This window comes from Mus caroli, unplaced genomic scaffold (assembly GCF_978045245.1).
Source record: "Mus caroli unplaced genomic scaffold, Mus_caroli_1 scaffold_18, whole genome shotgun sequence".
In the NCBI taxonomy this organism is placed as follows: domain Eukaryota; kingdom Metazoa; phylum Chordata; class Mammalia; order Rodentia; family Muridae; genus Mus; species Mus caroli.
The window spans coordinates 8,775,705-8,793,417 of record NW_028227273.1 but is presented as its reverse complement, the minus strand read 5'-3'; the positions used below and the strand labels follow the sequence as shown (position 1 = coordinate 8,793,417).

The 17,713-nt window shown below is 40.9% G+C and overlaps 1 protein-coding gene across 2 annotated transcripts in view; it reads right to left on the bottom strand.

The window, feature by feature from the left end:
• Positions 1-17,713, bottom strand: part of Srbd1 (S1 RNA binding domain 1) — a 172,882-nt gene that overhangs the window by 17,621 nt on the left and 137,548 nt on the right. For both annotated transcript variants that reach the window (XM_021186295.1, XM_029471564.1), the window contains exon 17: positions 1,594-1,700. In XM_021186295.1, coding sequence (XP_021041954.1) covers positions 1,594-1,700 — 107 coding nt within the window. The remainder of the gene's footprint in view (positions 1-1,593; positions 1,701-17,713) is intronic.

Below are 17,713 nucleotides of genomic sequence, written 5' to 3'. Positions count from 1 at the left end.
CTACCACCTAACAGAGGTAGTAGAAAAGAATGGATACAGTGGAAGTGGGCCTGTTTAGAAAGGTTCTTTGGAGCAACAATTCTAGTTTGTGCTGTCTGGAAACTGGCAGTTGAGTTCAGTGGTTAGCAGCGGCAGCTCAATCCACTCCCAAACACTTCACAGATATACCAGCAGTTCAGTTCTGTAGAATTTAGATAGCAAACACGAATCAGCTGTGGTAGCACAGCCTAGCAGAGACAGCCAGGCCTCGGTCTTGACATGAGTTAGCAGGATAAGTTCTCAGTCGTGCCTCTCTCAGCAAAGCAAAGATCAGTGAAGATGCAAGACCCACAACTGTTACATAGCTAGCTCTATAAGCAAGCCAAGCTCAGCTTCAGCCAATGTCCACTGAGTCAAGACAAACTCCCTCCAAACATTATGTGTCCTCAGCATGTGTGTTTCTCTCAGCTGACATAACTCTGCCAATCAGCCCAATTCCCTGGAAGTGGCAAGAAACTGCAGCACACCACTGTGTGTGTGTGTGTGTGTGTTTCTCTCTACAGAGTCCCAACAAATGGAGCTCAACTACACAATGTAAGATGGACCAATACATGCCTGACCTTAGTGAAGAATCCTTCAGCATGTGTCCTTTCATGTGCTTGCTTTAGCAGAACATTCTTTCTCCTGTGTCTGCTTCAGCTAAACATTCCTTTACGAGTCTGCCTTAGCCTTTCACCTGTGTCCACCTCAGGAAAACACTTTCATGTGTTTGCCCCAGCAAAACACCATCCAACACAACTTTCCAAAGAACCCTTAAGTTTCCACTTCTGACTTCTGTGTAAATGGCAGGGTTGGCACAAAGGCATGAAAACTGTATCAATAAGGAGTTTGCTTGCTTTCAATGAAAAGATTATTAGTGCAGAGAACTCTAATTCCACTGTGTAGTTTCAAGCATGGAATTATGGCTTTCATGGCTTGATAGGAAAGTACTATCTTAGAGTACAAAGGGTATTTTTCCACTCTCACAGTTTTGGTGAGAAGGGTCTAGATCCGGAAACTTAATATGACACACCGGCAGACCTGTATATCCAGAGCACAAGGTGAATCAAAACAAAGAAAAGAAAAGGAGAGAAAAGAAAAAAAAAGAAGAGAAGAGAAGAGAAGAGAAGAGAAGAGAAGAGAAGAACTCTTCTATAATCAGCAGGAGAACAGCCAGTCCGTGTTGACATGTGGATCACAGGTGACTTGTGGATCATGGAAAACCTAATGACAGATCTTGAACCCTCCCCACTTTGGGTTACCTTCAGCTTTGAGAAATGTGTGCAAGAGACTGGGCTAGTGAAGAATATCTACTCTCCAGCTTGGGACAACAGCACTTTCCCATGCTGGCCTTATTTAAATTCTGTCAGCAGCACTGGTGCAATCAATGGTCACCATGAGGCCTTCATTTGTGCATCACTGAAAATAACAGTTGAACTCTTCCCATTCTTTCCTTAAATGACACCTTCTTCTCTGGTCATTCTACAGAGAACATAAACCTATAGACTGTCTATGCTTGACAATGTTATACACATGTCCCCTTCTCTTAGCTAGCAAGTTAAACTCTTGTCTCACCTTAACAAAACCTCAGAACAAATGTTAATATCCACTCCCACAAAGCTGACACATTCTTCTACAACACTGTCCAGTGTTGCCTTGAGTAATGTCTGGGATACATCATGCTGAAAAGACAAAGATGCGGTAGCAATTAAAATAAAGGAGATGCCATTTGTAGACTGTTTATTCCTGCCCATATTTACTGGTAGCTGACTAATACGCACCATGGGAAATTCCTTTACTCCTCTTAAGTACACTGTTAACAGATATAGCTGAGCTGAAATGAAGGAATCTGCTCCCATATATTCTAAAGCATGTATACACATTCACATACCACACACAAAAGGAAATGGGGAAAAAAACCATAATAGACTGAAGGTGTATTTTTAGTAATGATGTTTTTATACATGATAGCTTTAAATCTTCAAAATTGAAAAGCAAATAAAAACACTTGGAATATTCCACCCTGGTGGCAAACACCAAATACTGGTAAAGACTTGGCCCCAGAGGACTCAGAGCCCCATCACCCACACAGTGCATTTTTGATAAGATGCACAAAACAAGGCAGTTTTTATGGAGGGTTTATTCTGTGTGGTTTAAATATAACTACATAAAACTTAATCAGATACTTATACAATAAACAATGTGTACTGTTAGTCAATATAAGTTAAACTACAAAGGAATAAAAAAAATTAACAAAATCCCTAGGAACTGACAGATCCAAGAAGAAACAGAAAACAGTTCTATCAAAAGATTCAAACTCTAGATCTTATCATTAGAAAGACCTTGGGTCCAGATGCTTCATTAGTGAACATGACTAAACATTTCCAAGAATAATTACTGTCAGTCCTTCTCAAAATTTCCAATTACAGGAGAGATTGCTTCTCACTTTCTCCTGGAAGGCCAGTATTAACGTAACATGAAAGCCAGACAGAGACATAACAGGAAAACAGCCCCCTTGTGAACATAGGCACAACACAACACTGACAATCCAAATCCAACAGGAAAAGGTACAGCATCTCAACCAGGAATCCTTCTTGTTCTCAGCAATAATAGCCACTTTGCAAAAGGTATAGCTATTGATTAATGTAATGTAGTGTCAATGAGATGTACATTTCTGAGTCTTTATCTGTTATAGCTCTGTCCTTTTCAATACATGAGGTATATTTCCCCATAACTGTGGTACTGATATAAGAATAAAATAAAATTAAGGCGTTTTCGAACCTTTTAAAAAACAATATATATCTTATGAATACATACATTATAAGATATATGTATATGTTATATGTTGACAAACTTAGTATGAATGAACTCAAGAACTAGATACACATATTTTTAAATTGAAAACAATCCTTGAAATTTCTAAACTTTTAATTTCAAATTCAGAAAAAAGAATTATTGTAGAACAGTATCTTCAGAGAAGAATGCCATTAGCATCTTAGCCAGGGTACTCGAGGTTGTAGCCACTCCTTCCTGAGCTCCCCTCCAGCTCCCAGTGGTCTCCGATGGAACATATATGTGGGAGTTTAGTGGTAGTTCGATGGATGCAGTCATAAAGAAGCTGTCATTTACATTTAGGTGGAAGCTTTCAGGATGCAGATCTTTGGGCAGCAAGTTAAGTTCCTGTGAGTGAGCCTGATTGAGCAAATTCAATGGTTCACTGCGCCCAAGTGGGATGGAATCATTACTTCAATCTGTTACTGGCGCCCCATCTGGGATGAGTGAATGTTCACCTCACCAGGAAACGTTCATAGAAGGAAAAAGAACTTCTTTATAGTTTTCCATCAGACACTTCAATGTGTTTTCCAAATAGTAAGAACATTGCCACATACAAGCATAATACAACTATTAAAAGCAAGAACTTTATTGGTACAAACAAAATTATCAAATGCATAGGCCATACTGAAGTTTTCTGAAGTATCCTAATTATTTTGTACAGAATTGCCTTACCAATTCAGAGTTCAACTTGGGACCATAAACTAAACATAGTTGCCTCATCTTCACAGACCTTTGCTAGGCAGCTTCCAAGATGGTTTCTACTGATCCCAAATCCAACTATTCTATATGTTTCTACCAAGAATGGGATACAGTAATGACTCTTATGTAGATAAATTATTGTTAATGCTATTATACCAGATCCAATAAGTGTGAGTGGTAATTTTGGCATTGACTCAATTAAAAATACAATAAGCAGTGCTGGGGAGATGGCTTAGTGGTTAAGAGCCCTGTCTGCTCTTCCAAAGGACTCAGGTCCAATTCACATCACCCAGATGGCAGCTCACAATTGTCTGTAATTCCAGTTCCAGAGGATCTGACACCCTCATACAGACATACATACAGGCAAAACACTGATGCACAATTAATACATTTTTAAAAACTAAAGCCACCAATCTAAAACTATGAGAAGCAAAGGAAGAAGCATGAGCATGTCCCACGGCCTGACAGGATTGTCCTCACATCCTGGGGACTGCAGACAGTTCACTGACAGCTACCTACATTAAATCTATTCTAATATTTGTGTGTTTGTTTTCTAAGCATACATAAAACCATGCTTAATCTTCCATTGGTGTGCTAGTCACTTTCCCATCACCATGCTGTTAAACAGCTTAAAGGAGGATTTGTTTCAGTTCATGGTTTTCAGTGTGCTGGAGAGAACACAGTAAAGCAATCACATCATAGCAATCAGGAAGCAACGAGAGATGGGAAGGCACCCAGGACAAGAAACATGCCTGTGTTCACAACCTACTGCAGCTCACTAGGTCCTATGTCCTCATTTACAGAACCTCCCCTGATGGAGGACAAAGCCTTCGGCACAGGTGCCTTTGGCTATGCACTTTATATACAAACCACAACAGGTGGGAAAGGTTAGGAGACTGTTTTCAGGACAATTAAAAAAATTAGATTCTATTGTAAAGAATGACATATACGCATGCTTAAATATGTGTGTTATGGGTAAGGTGACACCTCTTCCTATGGGTCAAAGCAATAGTTTCAGCCAAACATTTATTTAATGATGCTAAATGAAACATGAGGGTAAATCTGTCAGGGATTTAGAATGAGATGCCACTATTGATCAATAGAGACCACAAGGAGCTTTGCACCATGTGACAGGAGGACCATGAGAGCAGCTGACTCACTGAGGATGGTGTATGTATACAAGGAGAGATGGGAGCTCCAGGGTGAACTGGCTCTGGACTCCCTCCTCTGAGCTTCTGGTAATGAGGTTTCCTCACTGCTTAACAAATAATAATCATTTTCCTTATGGTTCTAACAACTTTGGAGCTGAGACCGCTAAGGTTTTCCAGCCAAATGCCTTATCTAGGGGCTCAGAGTCTAACGAAGAAGACAGAGGCGATGAAAAGAAGAAGCATACCAACAAATACTTTTTTATATAACTTTTTTTTTCCAGCCAGGCATTAATTTAAGTCTTTATAACATCATCTAATTGAATTCTCACAACAGTCTACAGCATGCATCTATTTCTCATAGAATCTTTACAATAAGAATATTCCAAGGAAACAGCAACACAAATGTAAGGCTGAGTATGTTGTTCCCATGTCCATCCACAGGGGGCTCAGACAAGCACATGATAAAACAGCCACACAATGATGTATTATGAAACTAAAAATCAGCCAACCAATCAAATGAAAACCAGAGTAGATGAGCTATTTTACTAGAATACCGTGTTTAAAAATGTCCATAGCCACTTTGCCCCTTCTTAGAATTGGGAACAAAACACCCATGGAAGGAGTTACAGAGACAAAGTTTGGAGCTGTGACGAAAGGATGGACCATCTAGAGACTGCCATATCCGGGGATCCATCCCATAATCAGCTTCCAAACACTGACACCATTACATACACTAGCAAGATTTTGCTGAAAGGACCCAGATATAGCTGTCTCTTGTGAGACTCTGCCGGGGCCTAGCAAACACAGAAGTGGATGCTCATAGTCAGCTATTGGATGGATCACAGGGCCCCCAATGGAGGAGCTAGAAAAAGCACCCAAGGAGCTAAAGGGATCTGCAACCCTATAGGTGGAACAACATGATGAACTAACCAGTACCCCGGAGCTCTTGTCTCTAGCTGCATATGTATCAAAAGATGGCCTAGTGGGCCATCACTGGAAAGAGAGGCCCATTGGACTTGCAAACTTTATATGCCTCAGTACAGGGGAATGCCAGGGCCAAAAAGTGGGAGTGGGTAGGTGTGGGAAGCCACACCGTTGCAGAGTGGCACAGGCTTCTGCTGGCCACCACGCATACATAGGCAGGAAAGCTTTTTGCCAAGATGAGGTTTTGAGAATTGACCAAAATTGACCAATCAGAAGAGAGAGAAATTGACCAATCAGAAGAGAAAGTAACCAATCAGATGTAGGAATGCAAATGAGGTAGTAAGCATCAACCAAAACAACACAATCCGGGTGTGAGACACGCCTCTCCTAGGCCTATATAAAGCAGCACCAGGGCTGGGCTGGGGGTCTTTTTGCCTCTGCAATCAAGCTCTCCCAATAAACGCGTGCAGGCAGCGTCCGTCGTTCTTGCTGGTCGAGTAGGACGCGCACAAGAAGTGGTGCCGAGAACCCGGGACGAAACATCTTCAGGCACGAGCGAAGACCCCCTGCTACAGGGAGGATTCAGAACTGCATCGCGGGGAAGGAGCGGTTAATAAAGGTTCCCGTAAAACAGGCTGCTGAGAAGGATCCAGCGTGGATTCAGAACTCTTCAGCTGGGGAGCGGTGTTAATAAAGTGTTCCTGCACAACAGACTGCTGAGAAGGATTCAACTGCGTGGATTCAGAACTCTTCAGCTGAGGAACGGTGGTACCAGTAAGTATAAAGAAATTAAGGTAAGTCTCTGAGAGGTATGCTTTCTTACACAGTAGGTCTGGTAGTTGTTGCTGGGTTTGTGTGGGACCAGCTGTTAAGGAAGGGCAGCGATTTTGTAGGAGTACCAGGAAGGCATATCAGAAACAGAGAGAAAGGAAAAAGAAGACGCGCGCAGAAAAATAAGTAACTTAAGAAATACAAAAAAAAGAGAAAAAGAAAGGAAGCTAAAAATAAAGATACAAAGGATAATATAAAGAGACAAAGGATAATATAAAAAATGAAGAACAAAAAATTAAGTCAATTTACCCTCCTCTCGAGGACTTTGACTAAAGAGGCAGCCTTCATCAAAGGCTTAACGATAGCTCTCAGGGAAAGAGGAGTAACTATTAGAAGCAGCCACTGTGCAGAATTCCCAGAAGAAAGAGAAAAAATGAAAATAAGCTATTTCAGAGCCCTCCTAGGGACAGAAGGAAAACGGGAGACGTCCTGCTTCCTCTCTGACTCCTATGGAGAGATTCTTAGCTCTGGTTAGGATATCTGTGTCCCTTTGAGCTGTCTATTGTCTGTTTTTGGTGCACCAAATTGTCTATATGTTTGTCAATTCATGTTTGGATGATTGAATGATTGTTGTTCTGTGTTTCATGTTGAAAAATATAAAAAGCAGTCTCAGTCTGCACAGCAAAAATTGACAAGTTAGCTGCATGGTGGCTGGGAGTCAAGTACAGCTGAAAAAGCCCTGCTGAGGGCCGATTGCAAATGGAGCTTTTAAAGGGGCAGGCAGCCTTTTGCTTGTAACAGAAAGTTAGCTTAAAATTGGAAACTCAAGGTTGGAGTTATTCTAAACAACAACAACAACAAAACAAACAGGTCATATGCAAAAGCAGTGTACAAAGGGTAGGAAGAGTAGGTTTGAAAAGACAGGACCAGGTATCTGCCCAAAATGTGGGAAAGGAAAACATTGGGCAAATGAATGTAGATCAGTCAGAGATATAAAAGGAAGGCCAATACCTCAGTTTAAAGTACAACAGCCAAAAAACGGAGTAAGGGGCCCCCGTCCCCAGGGCCCCCAAATGTATGGGGCACTCCAGACCACAGTGTCCATGAGGCCACCCAGAGACCGAGGAGAGCCACTCCGGGTTCAGCAGGATTGGACATCTGTGCCACCTCCAGAGTAATTCTTACACCTCAAATGGGATGCCAACCTATTTCATCAGATTTTAGAGGTCCCTTACCAAAGGATACAGTGGGCCTACTGTTGGGTAGGTCATCTTCTGCTTTGAAAGGATTAATGATACACCCTGGAGTTATAGATTCAGATTATGAGGGACAAGTTAAGATTATGTGTTCTGCACCCCGAGGTATCGTAGCCATTTCTCCTGGAGAACGCATTGCTCAATTGCTCATTCTTCCTAGTTTGCATAACATGTTCCCTAGTAGCCAGGATTCCCGAGGAGATAAGGGACTTGGTTCTACAGGAACTAATGTGGCATACATATCTTTAGATTTGGATAATCGTCCCACTTTACCATTACAAATAGAAGGAAAAACCTTTCAAGGTATAATGGATACAGGAGCAGATAAAAGCATTATATCTAGTAATTGGTGGCCTGCTTCTTGGCCTGTTAATCAATCATCACATAGCTTACAAGGATTAGGATATGAGGCTACCCCAACTATAAGTGCAAAATCCTTACAATGGAAAGATAAAGAAGGAAGGACAGGGCTTTTTCAACCTTATGTACTCCCTTTACCTGTAAACTTATGGGGAAGAGATGTGATGTCAGCCATGAACTTTATACTGACAAATGATTATTCTCAGAAAAGCAAGGAAATGATGAAAGGAATGGGATATATACCTGGACTAGGTCTAGGAAAAAGTTTACAAGGTAGAATTTCACCAGTTAAAGCCACAGTAAAAGCAGATAAGAAAGGGCTGGGTTTTTTCTAGGGGCCGCTGAGGAGCCTTTGCCCATTCCGTGGTGTACAGAGGACACGGTGTGGGTGCCTCAGTGGTCTTTATCCTCTGAGAAATTAAAAGCAGCTAAAGAATTAGTACAAGAACAATTAGACCTGGGACATGTAGAACCCACACAATCACCCTGGAACACCCCTATTTTTGTTGTAAAGAAAAAGTCAGGTAAATGGAGATTGTTACATGACCTCAGAGCCATTAATGCACAAATGCAAGTTATGGGTCCTGTACAAAGAGGACTCCCCCTACTTTCAGCTCTACCTAAGGATTGGAAAATTATAGTAGTAGATATTAAGGATTGTTTCTTTTCCATTCCATTAAACGAGAAAGATAAACCTAGATTTGCATTTACCCTACCTTCTGTTAATCATATGGAGCCTGATAAAAGGTATCAATGGCGAGTGTTACCCAAAGGAATGGCAAATAGCCCTACCATATGTCAATTATATGTAGGAAAAGCTTTACAACCAGTTAGAGATGGTTTCCCCTCCTTAAAAATTTGTCATTATATGGACGACATTGTGATTTGTGGACCTGAAGAAGAAAGTATACAGCGAGCTTATGGCTTTCTTAATGAAACTTTAAAAAATAATGGCTTGATTATTGCACCAGAAAAGGTGCAGCAGTCTAATGTTAGTCAATTTTTAGGAGCCACTATTACTTTACGGTGTGTTACCCCACAAAAGATTAGTATAAGAAAAGATCATCTAAAGACATTAAATGATTTTCAAAAATTATTAGGAGATATAAATTGGATTCGACCTTATTTAAGGATCCCTACTTCGGAATTAAAACCTCTATTTCAAATTTTAGAAGGAGAATCACATATTACCTCATCGAGACAATTAACACCTGAGGCTTCTGATGTTCTTAGGAAGGTAGAAGAAGCAATCCAAACAGCACAGCTAAATCGTATAAATGAGCAAAAACCTTTTTGCCTATGCATATTACGAACCATAAATTTGCCAACTGCTGTGTTATGGCAAGATGGTCCTTTAGTATGGATACATCCACATATATCCCCTAATAAGACTATAGAGCATTATCCCACCATGGTGGCAAATATGGCCCATAAAGGCATAAAAAGTTCAATTACTCACTTTGCAAAAATGCCGGATAGCATAATTGTCCCCTATACTGCTGCACAAATGCAAACATTGTGTGCGACTATAGATGAATGGGCTATTCTTAGATGCAGTTATTCTGGTTTAATTGATAATCATTATCCTAAACATCCTTTATTACATTTTCTGTTATTGCATCCAGTGATATTTCCAAAGGTAACGGCTAATACTCCTATAAAGGGAGCCATTGATATTTATACAGATGGATCCAAAACAGGAATTGGAAGTTATGTGATTAATGAAAAGGCTGTAAGGTTGCAATTTACACTAGGAGCCCCTCAATTGGTAGAATGTTTGGTGGTTTTAGAAGTCTTTAAAAGATTTCTTATGCCCATAAATATTATCTCTGATTCTGTTTATGTGGTTAATGCTGTACTAATGTTAGAGACTGTTGGAAATTTTAAGCAGTCTAGTCCAGTAACTGAAACTTTGATGAAAATACAAAATTGTATTTTGATGCGTGAGCATCCCTTTTATATTCAACATATTAGAGCACATACATCATTACCTGGACCTATGGTTAAGGGTAATGCAATTGCTGATTCAGCCACCAGAGATACGGTTTTCCTGTCACAAAATTCTATAGAAAGTGCAAAAAATTTTCATCAACTTTATCATGTCCCTGCTTCTACATTACGACAAAAGTTTAAGCTCACACGAACAGAAGCTCGAGATATTGTCCTACAGTGTGGTAGGTGTGTAGAATTTATTAATGCACCTTCCGTGGGCGTTAATCCTCGCGGATTGCGACCACTAGATGTTTGGCAAATGGACGTCACGCATATCCCAGCTTTTGGGAAATTACAATATGTACATGTGTCTATTGATACCAGTTCTGGTGTCCTACATGCCTCTCCCTTGTCAGGGGAAAAAGCAGTTCATGTCATATCTCACTGCTTAGAGGCTTGAGCTGCATGGGGTAAGCCCCTAGTGCTAAAGACAGATAATGGTCCTGCATATACTTCTTCTAAATTTAGCCAATTTTGCAAACAAATGCAAGTGAAACATATTACTGGACTGCCCTATAATCCACAGGGCCAAGGCATCATTGAGAGAGCTCATCGTACTTTGAAACAATATTTGCAAAAACAGAAAGGGGGAATAGAGGCTATGATGCCAAAGATGGCTCTATCCCTTACAATATTTACTCTTAATTTTTTTAAAATTGGATGATGCTGGAAGATCACCAGCCGAAAGGCACGGACAATGGCCTCAATCGCCCAATGAAATGGTCAAATGGAAAAATGTCCTTGATAATAAATGGTATGGCCCAGATCCTATCTTAATCAGATCCCGGGGAACTATTTGTGTTTTTCCACAGGGTGAAGAAAATCCACTTTGGGTCCCGACGCGATTGACAAGGACCGTGAAAGAGCAAGATGAATCCCAAGATGATCCTGCTATTCCTGCTCCTGATGATTAAGACCGGGATAAGTATACCTTTGTGGGCCATAGTAAGATCATGGCCAGTACTTTTACCGGTACATTCCAATTCTTCCACCTTGCCTTTGTTTTATGCAACAGAATGTTTTCTGGATGCACCTTGTGCACTACAAACTCCTCAAGAGCCACGGGTGTATAATAGTACGAGTTTTCATTTAAATTATACACTATGCTTTGTGCATGATGTGGATAGACCTTTTACACCCTGTATATTTTTAAAGAAAAAGATTATCTCTAATTGGGCAGACCCCATTATCCAAAATAAAGTGAGCTCTGGAGTGTTACTTAATGCTTTAATGCAAGTCGTCCAAGGAGAGCAATTAGGCTCAGGTGATGTTGGAAATAATATAACTTCACCTATAAACATCACCACTATTATGATAAAGGGAAAGGTGACTATTCCCAAAAGATCACGATGGCCTGTTGGCAATGCTACTGCTAAACGCAGCGTGCCCTGGTGTCATCCGGACCTCACATTTCCTATAGTTTTTTCACCTTGTCAATCAAAAATTTTCCCTCGAAAAGAAATAGCAAAGGGTTTTGTTTTGTCACCTCCTTTAGATTTTACTGTAATGAATGATAAGGAAGATGCTATAGGAAAAGAAAATATTTGGCCATATTACCAATGGATTTTAAGTAATGAGGCAGGTGCTAGTACCAGTCTGTCAGCCTTTGCACTGCTGACTGGCACCTTTCATGAGATACTGAATGTTTCAGCCACACTTTCCAATACCTCTGCTCATTTAGATAATGTGACAACTAATAGAGTTATCAGAAATATGACTACCTCTCCAGTAGAAGTTTGTGTTAGTCCTCCATTTTTCTTTATATTGGCTGAATTTCAAAATGATACAGAATGGTTAGATTGTACAAATATCACTTGTTTTTTGACGCAATGCTGGAATGGAACCAAATTCTTAGCCTTAGTGGTACAGCTACCAATCTTGGTCCCTGTACCTGTTGAGGCAGATCCAGAGAAGTTCCCAATAATGAGTCTAATTAGGCAGAAGAGAGATTTTGGAATCATAGCTGCCATTGTCACTGCCATTGTAGTGTCTGCAGCATCAGTGGTTACCGCAGGAATTGCTATGGCCAATCAAGTTAATAGTGCTGATACCATAAGTCAGATAGCAGAAAAAACGTCTGAGGCATTGCTCACTCTGCAAAGGGTGGATTCTCATATCGCCTCAGGATTAATGTTAGTGAATCAGAGAGTGGATATTTTACAGCATAACATGGAACAGATGATGGATGTCATTCAAATGAGTTGTGTGGCATCCACTCCGCATGTATGCATTACTCCCAATAGGTATATTAATAATTATTTTATTAAAAGTACAGACCTATCGAATTATCTGAAGGGAAACTGGTCGCAGGAGCTGGACAGGCTGCAGAAGAGGCTGCAGAAACAGATCCTGAACCTTAATGGAACCAGAGTAGAACCTGTGACCTTTGGAGACTTTACCTCTTGGCTTTCCTCTGCTTTCTCTTACTTTAAGGAATGGGTGGGAGTGATTTTGTTTGGTGCTGCCATATGCTGTGGACTGGTGCTCATGCTCTGGTTGGTATGCAAATTTAGAACCCAACAAAAACGTGACAAGGTGATTATAACTCAGGCACTATTGGCTATTGAAAACGGTGCCTCCCCTGAAGTTTGGTTATCTATGCTCAAGAATTAGTCGGCATCTGAGTACTCTGCTCTTGCGCATGAGAGAGACTCAACAATCATTGATCAGCCCTTGCACATTGATGCATACGACAGGGTGATCATAATTTCCCCACTAATTCATTTTTTGGCTGGCCTCTTTTGCAGAGTTCGCCCTAGGTCATTTAGCAGTTACTGTCACACAGCACTGGGGTATCCAGAGACGGGCAACTTTCCTCATGCACAGGCCAACCTAAGGCACGGGGCCCGGTGGCGATAGAGTTACCCTACGACGGGAAAAGACTGTGACATTGGAGGAACGACCTAAAACAGGAGCCACAGCAGATGGACATAATTGCACAGGCCTAGTCCAGCCTCATTTTATTAAAACAGAAAGGGGGAGATGTGGGAAGCCACATGTGCTGTTGCAGAGTGGCACAGGCTTCTGCTGGCCACCACGCATACATAGGCAGGAAAGCTTTTTGCCAAGATGAGGTTTTGAGAATTGACCAAAATTGACCAATCAGAAGAGAGAGAAATTGACCAATCAGAAGAGAGAGAAAGTAACCAATCAGGTAAGAGAGAAAGTAACCAATCAGATGTAGGAATGCAAATGAGGTAGTAAGCATCAACCAAACACAACACAATCCGTCACACGCCTCTCCTAGGCCTATATAAAGCAGCACCAGGGCTGGGCTGGGGGTCTTTTTGCCTCTGCAATCAAGCTCTCCCAAGCAGCGTCGTTCTTGCTGGTCGAGTTGGACGCACGCAAGAGGTAGGGTAGGGGAGGGGGGGGTATGGGGGACTTTTGGGATAGCATTGGAAATGTAAATGAGGAAAATACCTAATAAAAATATTAAAAAAAAAAGATACTATCAAAGGAGTACTTAGCCCATTGATAAGACCAATGAGTCTAGCTACATTCCCAAAGCCCATCATTAGACAAAAACTAAGACCTCAATCTATGACCCTGAAGGGAGACATCTCAGATTCAAGCCATAACAGTTACTTTAAAAATATACAATATTCATTCAGGGTTGCAGTTTTTTTGGATATAAAGACATTCTCATAATAAGAATATGATCAAGCAAGTTAAATTTTCATTAAATATTTCTTCTACAAAAATAAATAAATAAAAATGTCCATAGCATCCCTGAGCTTGTGTTCCCTCAGAAGCCCTTCCTTAAGAAGTCACGTGAGCACTGCTGTCCACTATCATCATGGCCTTTGCTAATGACTTCCTCTACCTTTCTGCTCAGGAAGGAGTAAATGGTCTCTTGTCTATCTGGGGAGGAGACTAAAAGTCCCATACTGTGCCCATGTCACTGGTGGAAGCAGAGGTGTCCACCCCTACTCTCTACCAGACACTGCACACGGAGCCAGGTGCTCACAAGGCTAGAAGTGATACACCTGCAATGTCTCAGAGCTTCTGAGTCTTGCTGAAGGCTGAGACATGACACATGGCACTACCTGAAGTCACTGGCCCAAGAAGTGACTACTGGCCTAGCGCTGACTACTAATAATCCCCAAGGACCTGTGCCAGAAAATGTGGACCATTCTATTTTTAAAAAGGAGTTACCCAACTCTGCATTTGGAGGGGGAGGGGTATGTGAATTGTATAAACAGATTTCTTCAAATTCAAGGGCCATTATACTTTTACATAAAATTTATGAGATTTTTAAAAGAGAATTATAGTCATTTATGCCAGTCAGTTTTTCTGAGGTCAGAATCTACATTTTTATTATTTACCACAAACTTCAGGAGACTGCTCATCAAAGTGCTTGTTTATTCTGTCCTGAAGCAAAATCATCTCACAATCATTTTTTCAAAAGCCCTTCACTTTACAGCACTTCACTTTACGTATCCCACACTAAACTTCAAGTGTGGCTCTCAGGCCGGCATTCTTTTGGAGTATTTATTTATTTATTTATTTAATCATCACTCAGGTCCTTTCCTGGCCCTTAAAGATGAACCAAACATAAAATGCAACCAGAAGCTGCCATGCAAAACAAAGCAGTGAGACACGGCACTTTACAGGAATGCCCATCCAACTGTCAGCCAGGCTGGTTTCCTTTGCTTTTCTCGCCTTGCATGTCCTTTGCTGTGATTGACATGGGGCAGTGTGAGTCCTCTGGGGAGTGTGGGAATGACCCATGGGTGAAGGAAGTGACAGGAGCCCGGGAAGCACTTGAGAAAACAACAGGACACAAAGGTCCTTATGAAGTCCCAGGAAAGACAGGACAGAGAGCCTGGCTCTAGCTCTGCCCGGGCACAGATAATTCTCACATGCAACAAGACAAATGATTTTGCAAAAACCCAAGAGTTCTTCCTAAGCACATCCCTTAAACATACATACTAAATGGCACAGAGGAGTTCTAGGCTTTAAATGAGCAAACTGTGCAGAGAACAGCTCACTGTGCTCATGGGGCCCTAGGATTAAGACAGCAAAGGGCACTAGTCTTTCAGCACCAGAGGGATTTTCAGATCTGGAAACAGACTGAAATATGGCCAGAGGTTAGGAGAGGAAAAACAACACAGGAAGAAGTCTCTGTAAATCCCCCCAGTGAAGCAGATGGTGGGATGCTGGTGACTGCTAACGTGGCAGTAAGCATCCAGTTTGCATGAGTTTTTACTATTTAGTGGGAATCAATTATTCAAGCCAATTTGACAGAAAAATCCTTGGGACTACAACTTATTTGTTCTGCACAAGACAAATTGATTAATTTTAAACGCCTAACCTTCCAGGGCATCAAGTGAGTATCCACAGATGTTCGGTGAGATTCCTTCACGCTGCATGACCAGACTCCTGTTTCCAGGATACAATGGACCTTTGGGAATCTCTGCACAGCTCACAAATCTCCAGCAACTTCTCTGTGTCTGGCTTCAAGGAATCTTGTCATATATACACCTTAATATTTGACACTGATACTAGATAGCAGGCAATGAAGAACTATTATCGGAGACAAGGAGCCTGAGGAGGAAACTCCACATAGGGTAAAGCCCCGACTTGCTGTGTGAGGACAGTTTCTAGATTTGGGGCAGCACAGCAGTCTTACTGAGCTTAACAGGCAACTCTGTAGTCTAAGAGTACTGACATACCTGGAGTTTTAAGGACACACTATTTGAAGAACAAAGCTCCAGAAGTTTGTGTAAGAGATAGTGACTCAGGATGAACACAACACCAGACCTCTAGGACAAGAGTCTATAAGAACACAGAAGAAACAGTTACCTGGTATGTGGGGGCCACAGAGCCTGGAAACACAAGATGCTGTATCCTTACTGATCATGGGGGTGGGGGGTGGGATGGACCCCTCCCCTCCCCTGCCCCAGGTGTTTTGTTGAGATCCCAGAAAAGCCAGAGTAGGCTATCCTAGCCCTAGAGTAAGAGCTAATGTCCCTAACTTTAAAAACAATAGTTTCTCACATGGACCCACAGGTTAGTTACTTCTTACAAACATTAAAGAGTAAATTATGACAATTCTCTATAATCTTACCCAGAAGAGAGAAGCAGACACAGGACTTTCTATCTTATTCTAGCCAACATCATGGCAAAACTAGGTAGAGACATTTCAAACAAACTATAAACCCATACCTCTTATGAACAGAGATGCAAAAATCCATAACATGAACAAATTAAACTCAAAATTTATGCCAAAGCTAACTATGATTTATTTGAGATAGATAATCTTAGCTCCACACTCAACAATCAATCAATGGATTCTACTTACCATTTCAACAAGCAAAACCACAAAATTCTATAAATGGATGCATAGAACATTTGAAAACTGGACACTTATTCATGGTAAAATCAGCATTATTGTAGAAAGGGAACATTGAACAAGCTGACTGACTCAACTTGATTGAAAACATTTATTAAAAAATTCCTACACCTAACATCATTAGGTTAAGCAACTAGGTTTATTACTAACATAACAATAAATCCAGGATGTCCTTTCTCAACATCATCCTCTAAGACCCAGAAAGACAGGGAAAAAAAAGACAGTGTATATATTGGAAAGGAAAACAATAAATTGTCCTTGTTGAAATCACAGGAAAGAAGCAAGGTACAGATAGATATATTAATATAAACTTCAATCACACTTCTATAACCAATGAATGAATGAAACTTGGGATTAAAAAGACATTATTATTTACTTTAGCAGTCCAGAAATAAAGAATTTAAGTTGGAAATATAAATAGTCTCTCTCCTTCTCCCATCTTTTCTCCTTCCCTGTGTGTGTGTGTATGTGTGTGTGTGTGTGTGTGTGTGTGTGTGTGTGTGTGTGTGTGTGAGAGAGAGAGAGAGAGAGAGAGAGAGAGAGAGAGAGAGAGAGAGAAGCACAAAACTTTGGCAAAATATACAGAAGAATTCAATGAGTTGAAGTTATTCCACATTCATGGATAGAACAACCCAATATTGAAAAGATGTCAGTTTTTCTCATCTTGATCTATAAATTCAAACCAATACTAGTCAAATTGTAGCACATTATTTTTGGGATACTAAAATTTATACAGAGAAGGAAAAACTCAGAATGGCCAATGGAATACTGATGGAGACAAACAATTGTGTGAACTGTCAAGACCCCACTTGCTATAAAACCCCAGTAAGCAGTAAGACACTGGGGGAAAACAAGCAAGCAAACAACAGAGTAAGGGAACAGACAAGCTCAGCGACAGTCTCCCATAAATGTAACCAACTGATCTTTAACAAAGAAATAAAGGCAATGCAGTGAAGCAAAAAGCATCTTTTCAACAAACTTGCTAAAGCAGCTAGACACAGAAAAACATTAAGAATGAATCTATCTATCTTAGTCCTGCTGAGGCTAGATGCCCCAGGGTGGGGTGGTACCCAAGGAAGGGTCTACCCCTTCTCTAAGGAGGTGGGAAAGGGGTAATGGGAGTACAGATTTGTAAGGGTGGGACTGGAAGAAGAGGAGGGAGGGGAGCTTTGATCAGGATGTAAAATAAATACACAATTAATGAAAAAGAAAACAAACAAACAATGAATGTAAACACAGAACCAGTTCAAAGTGAGTATGGACCTAAATGTGAAATCTGAAACCACCAACTCTTCACCAGTCACTGGGGAGAGAACTAAGTGACCTGGCTTACTAAGGGAATAAACTGA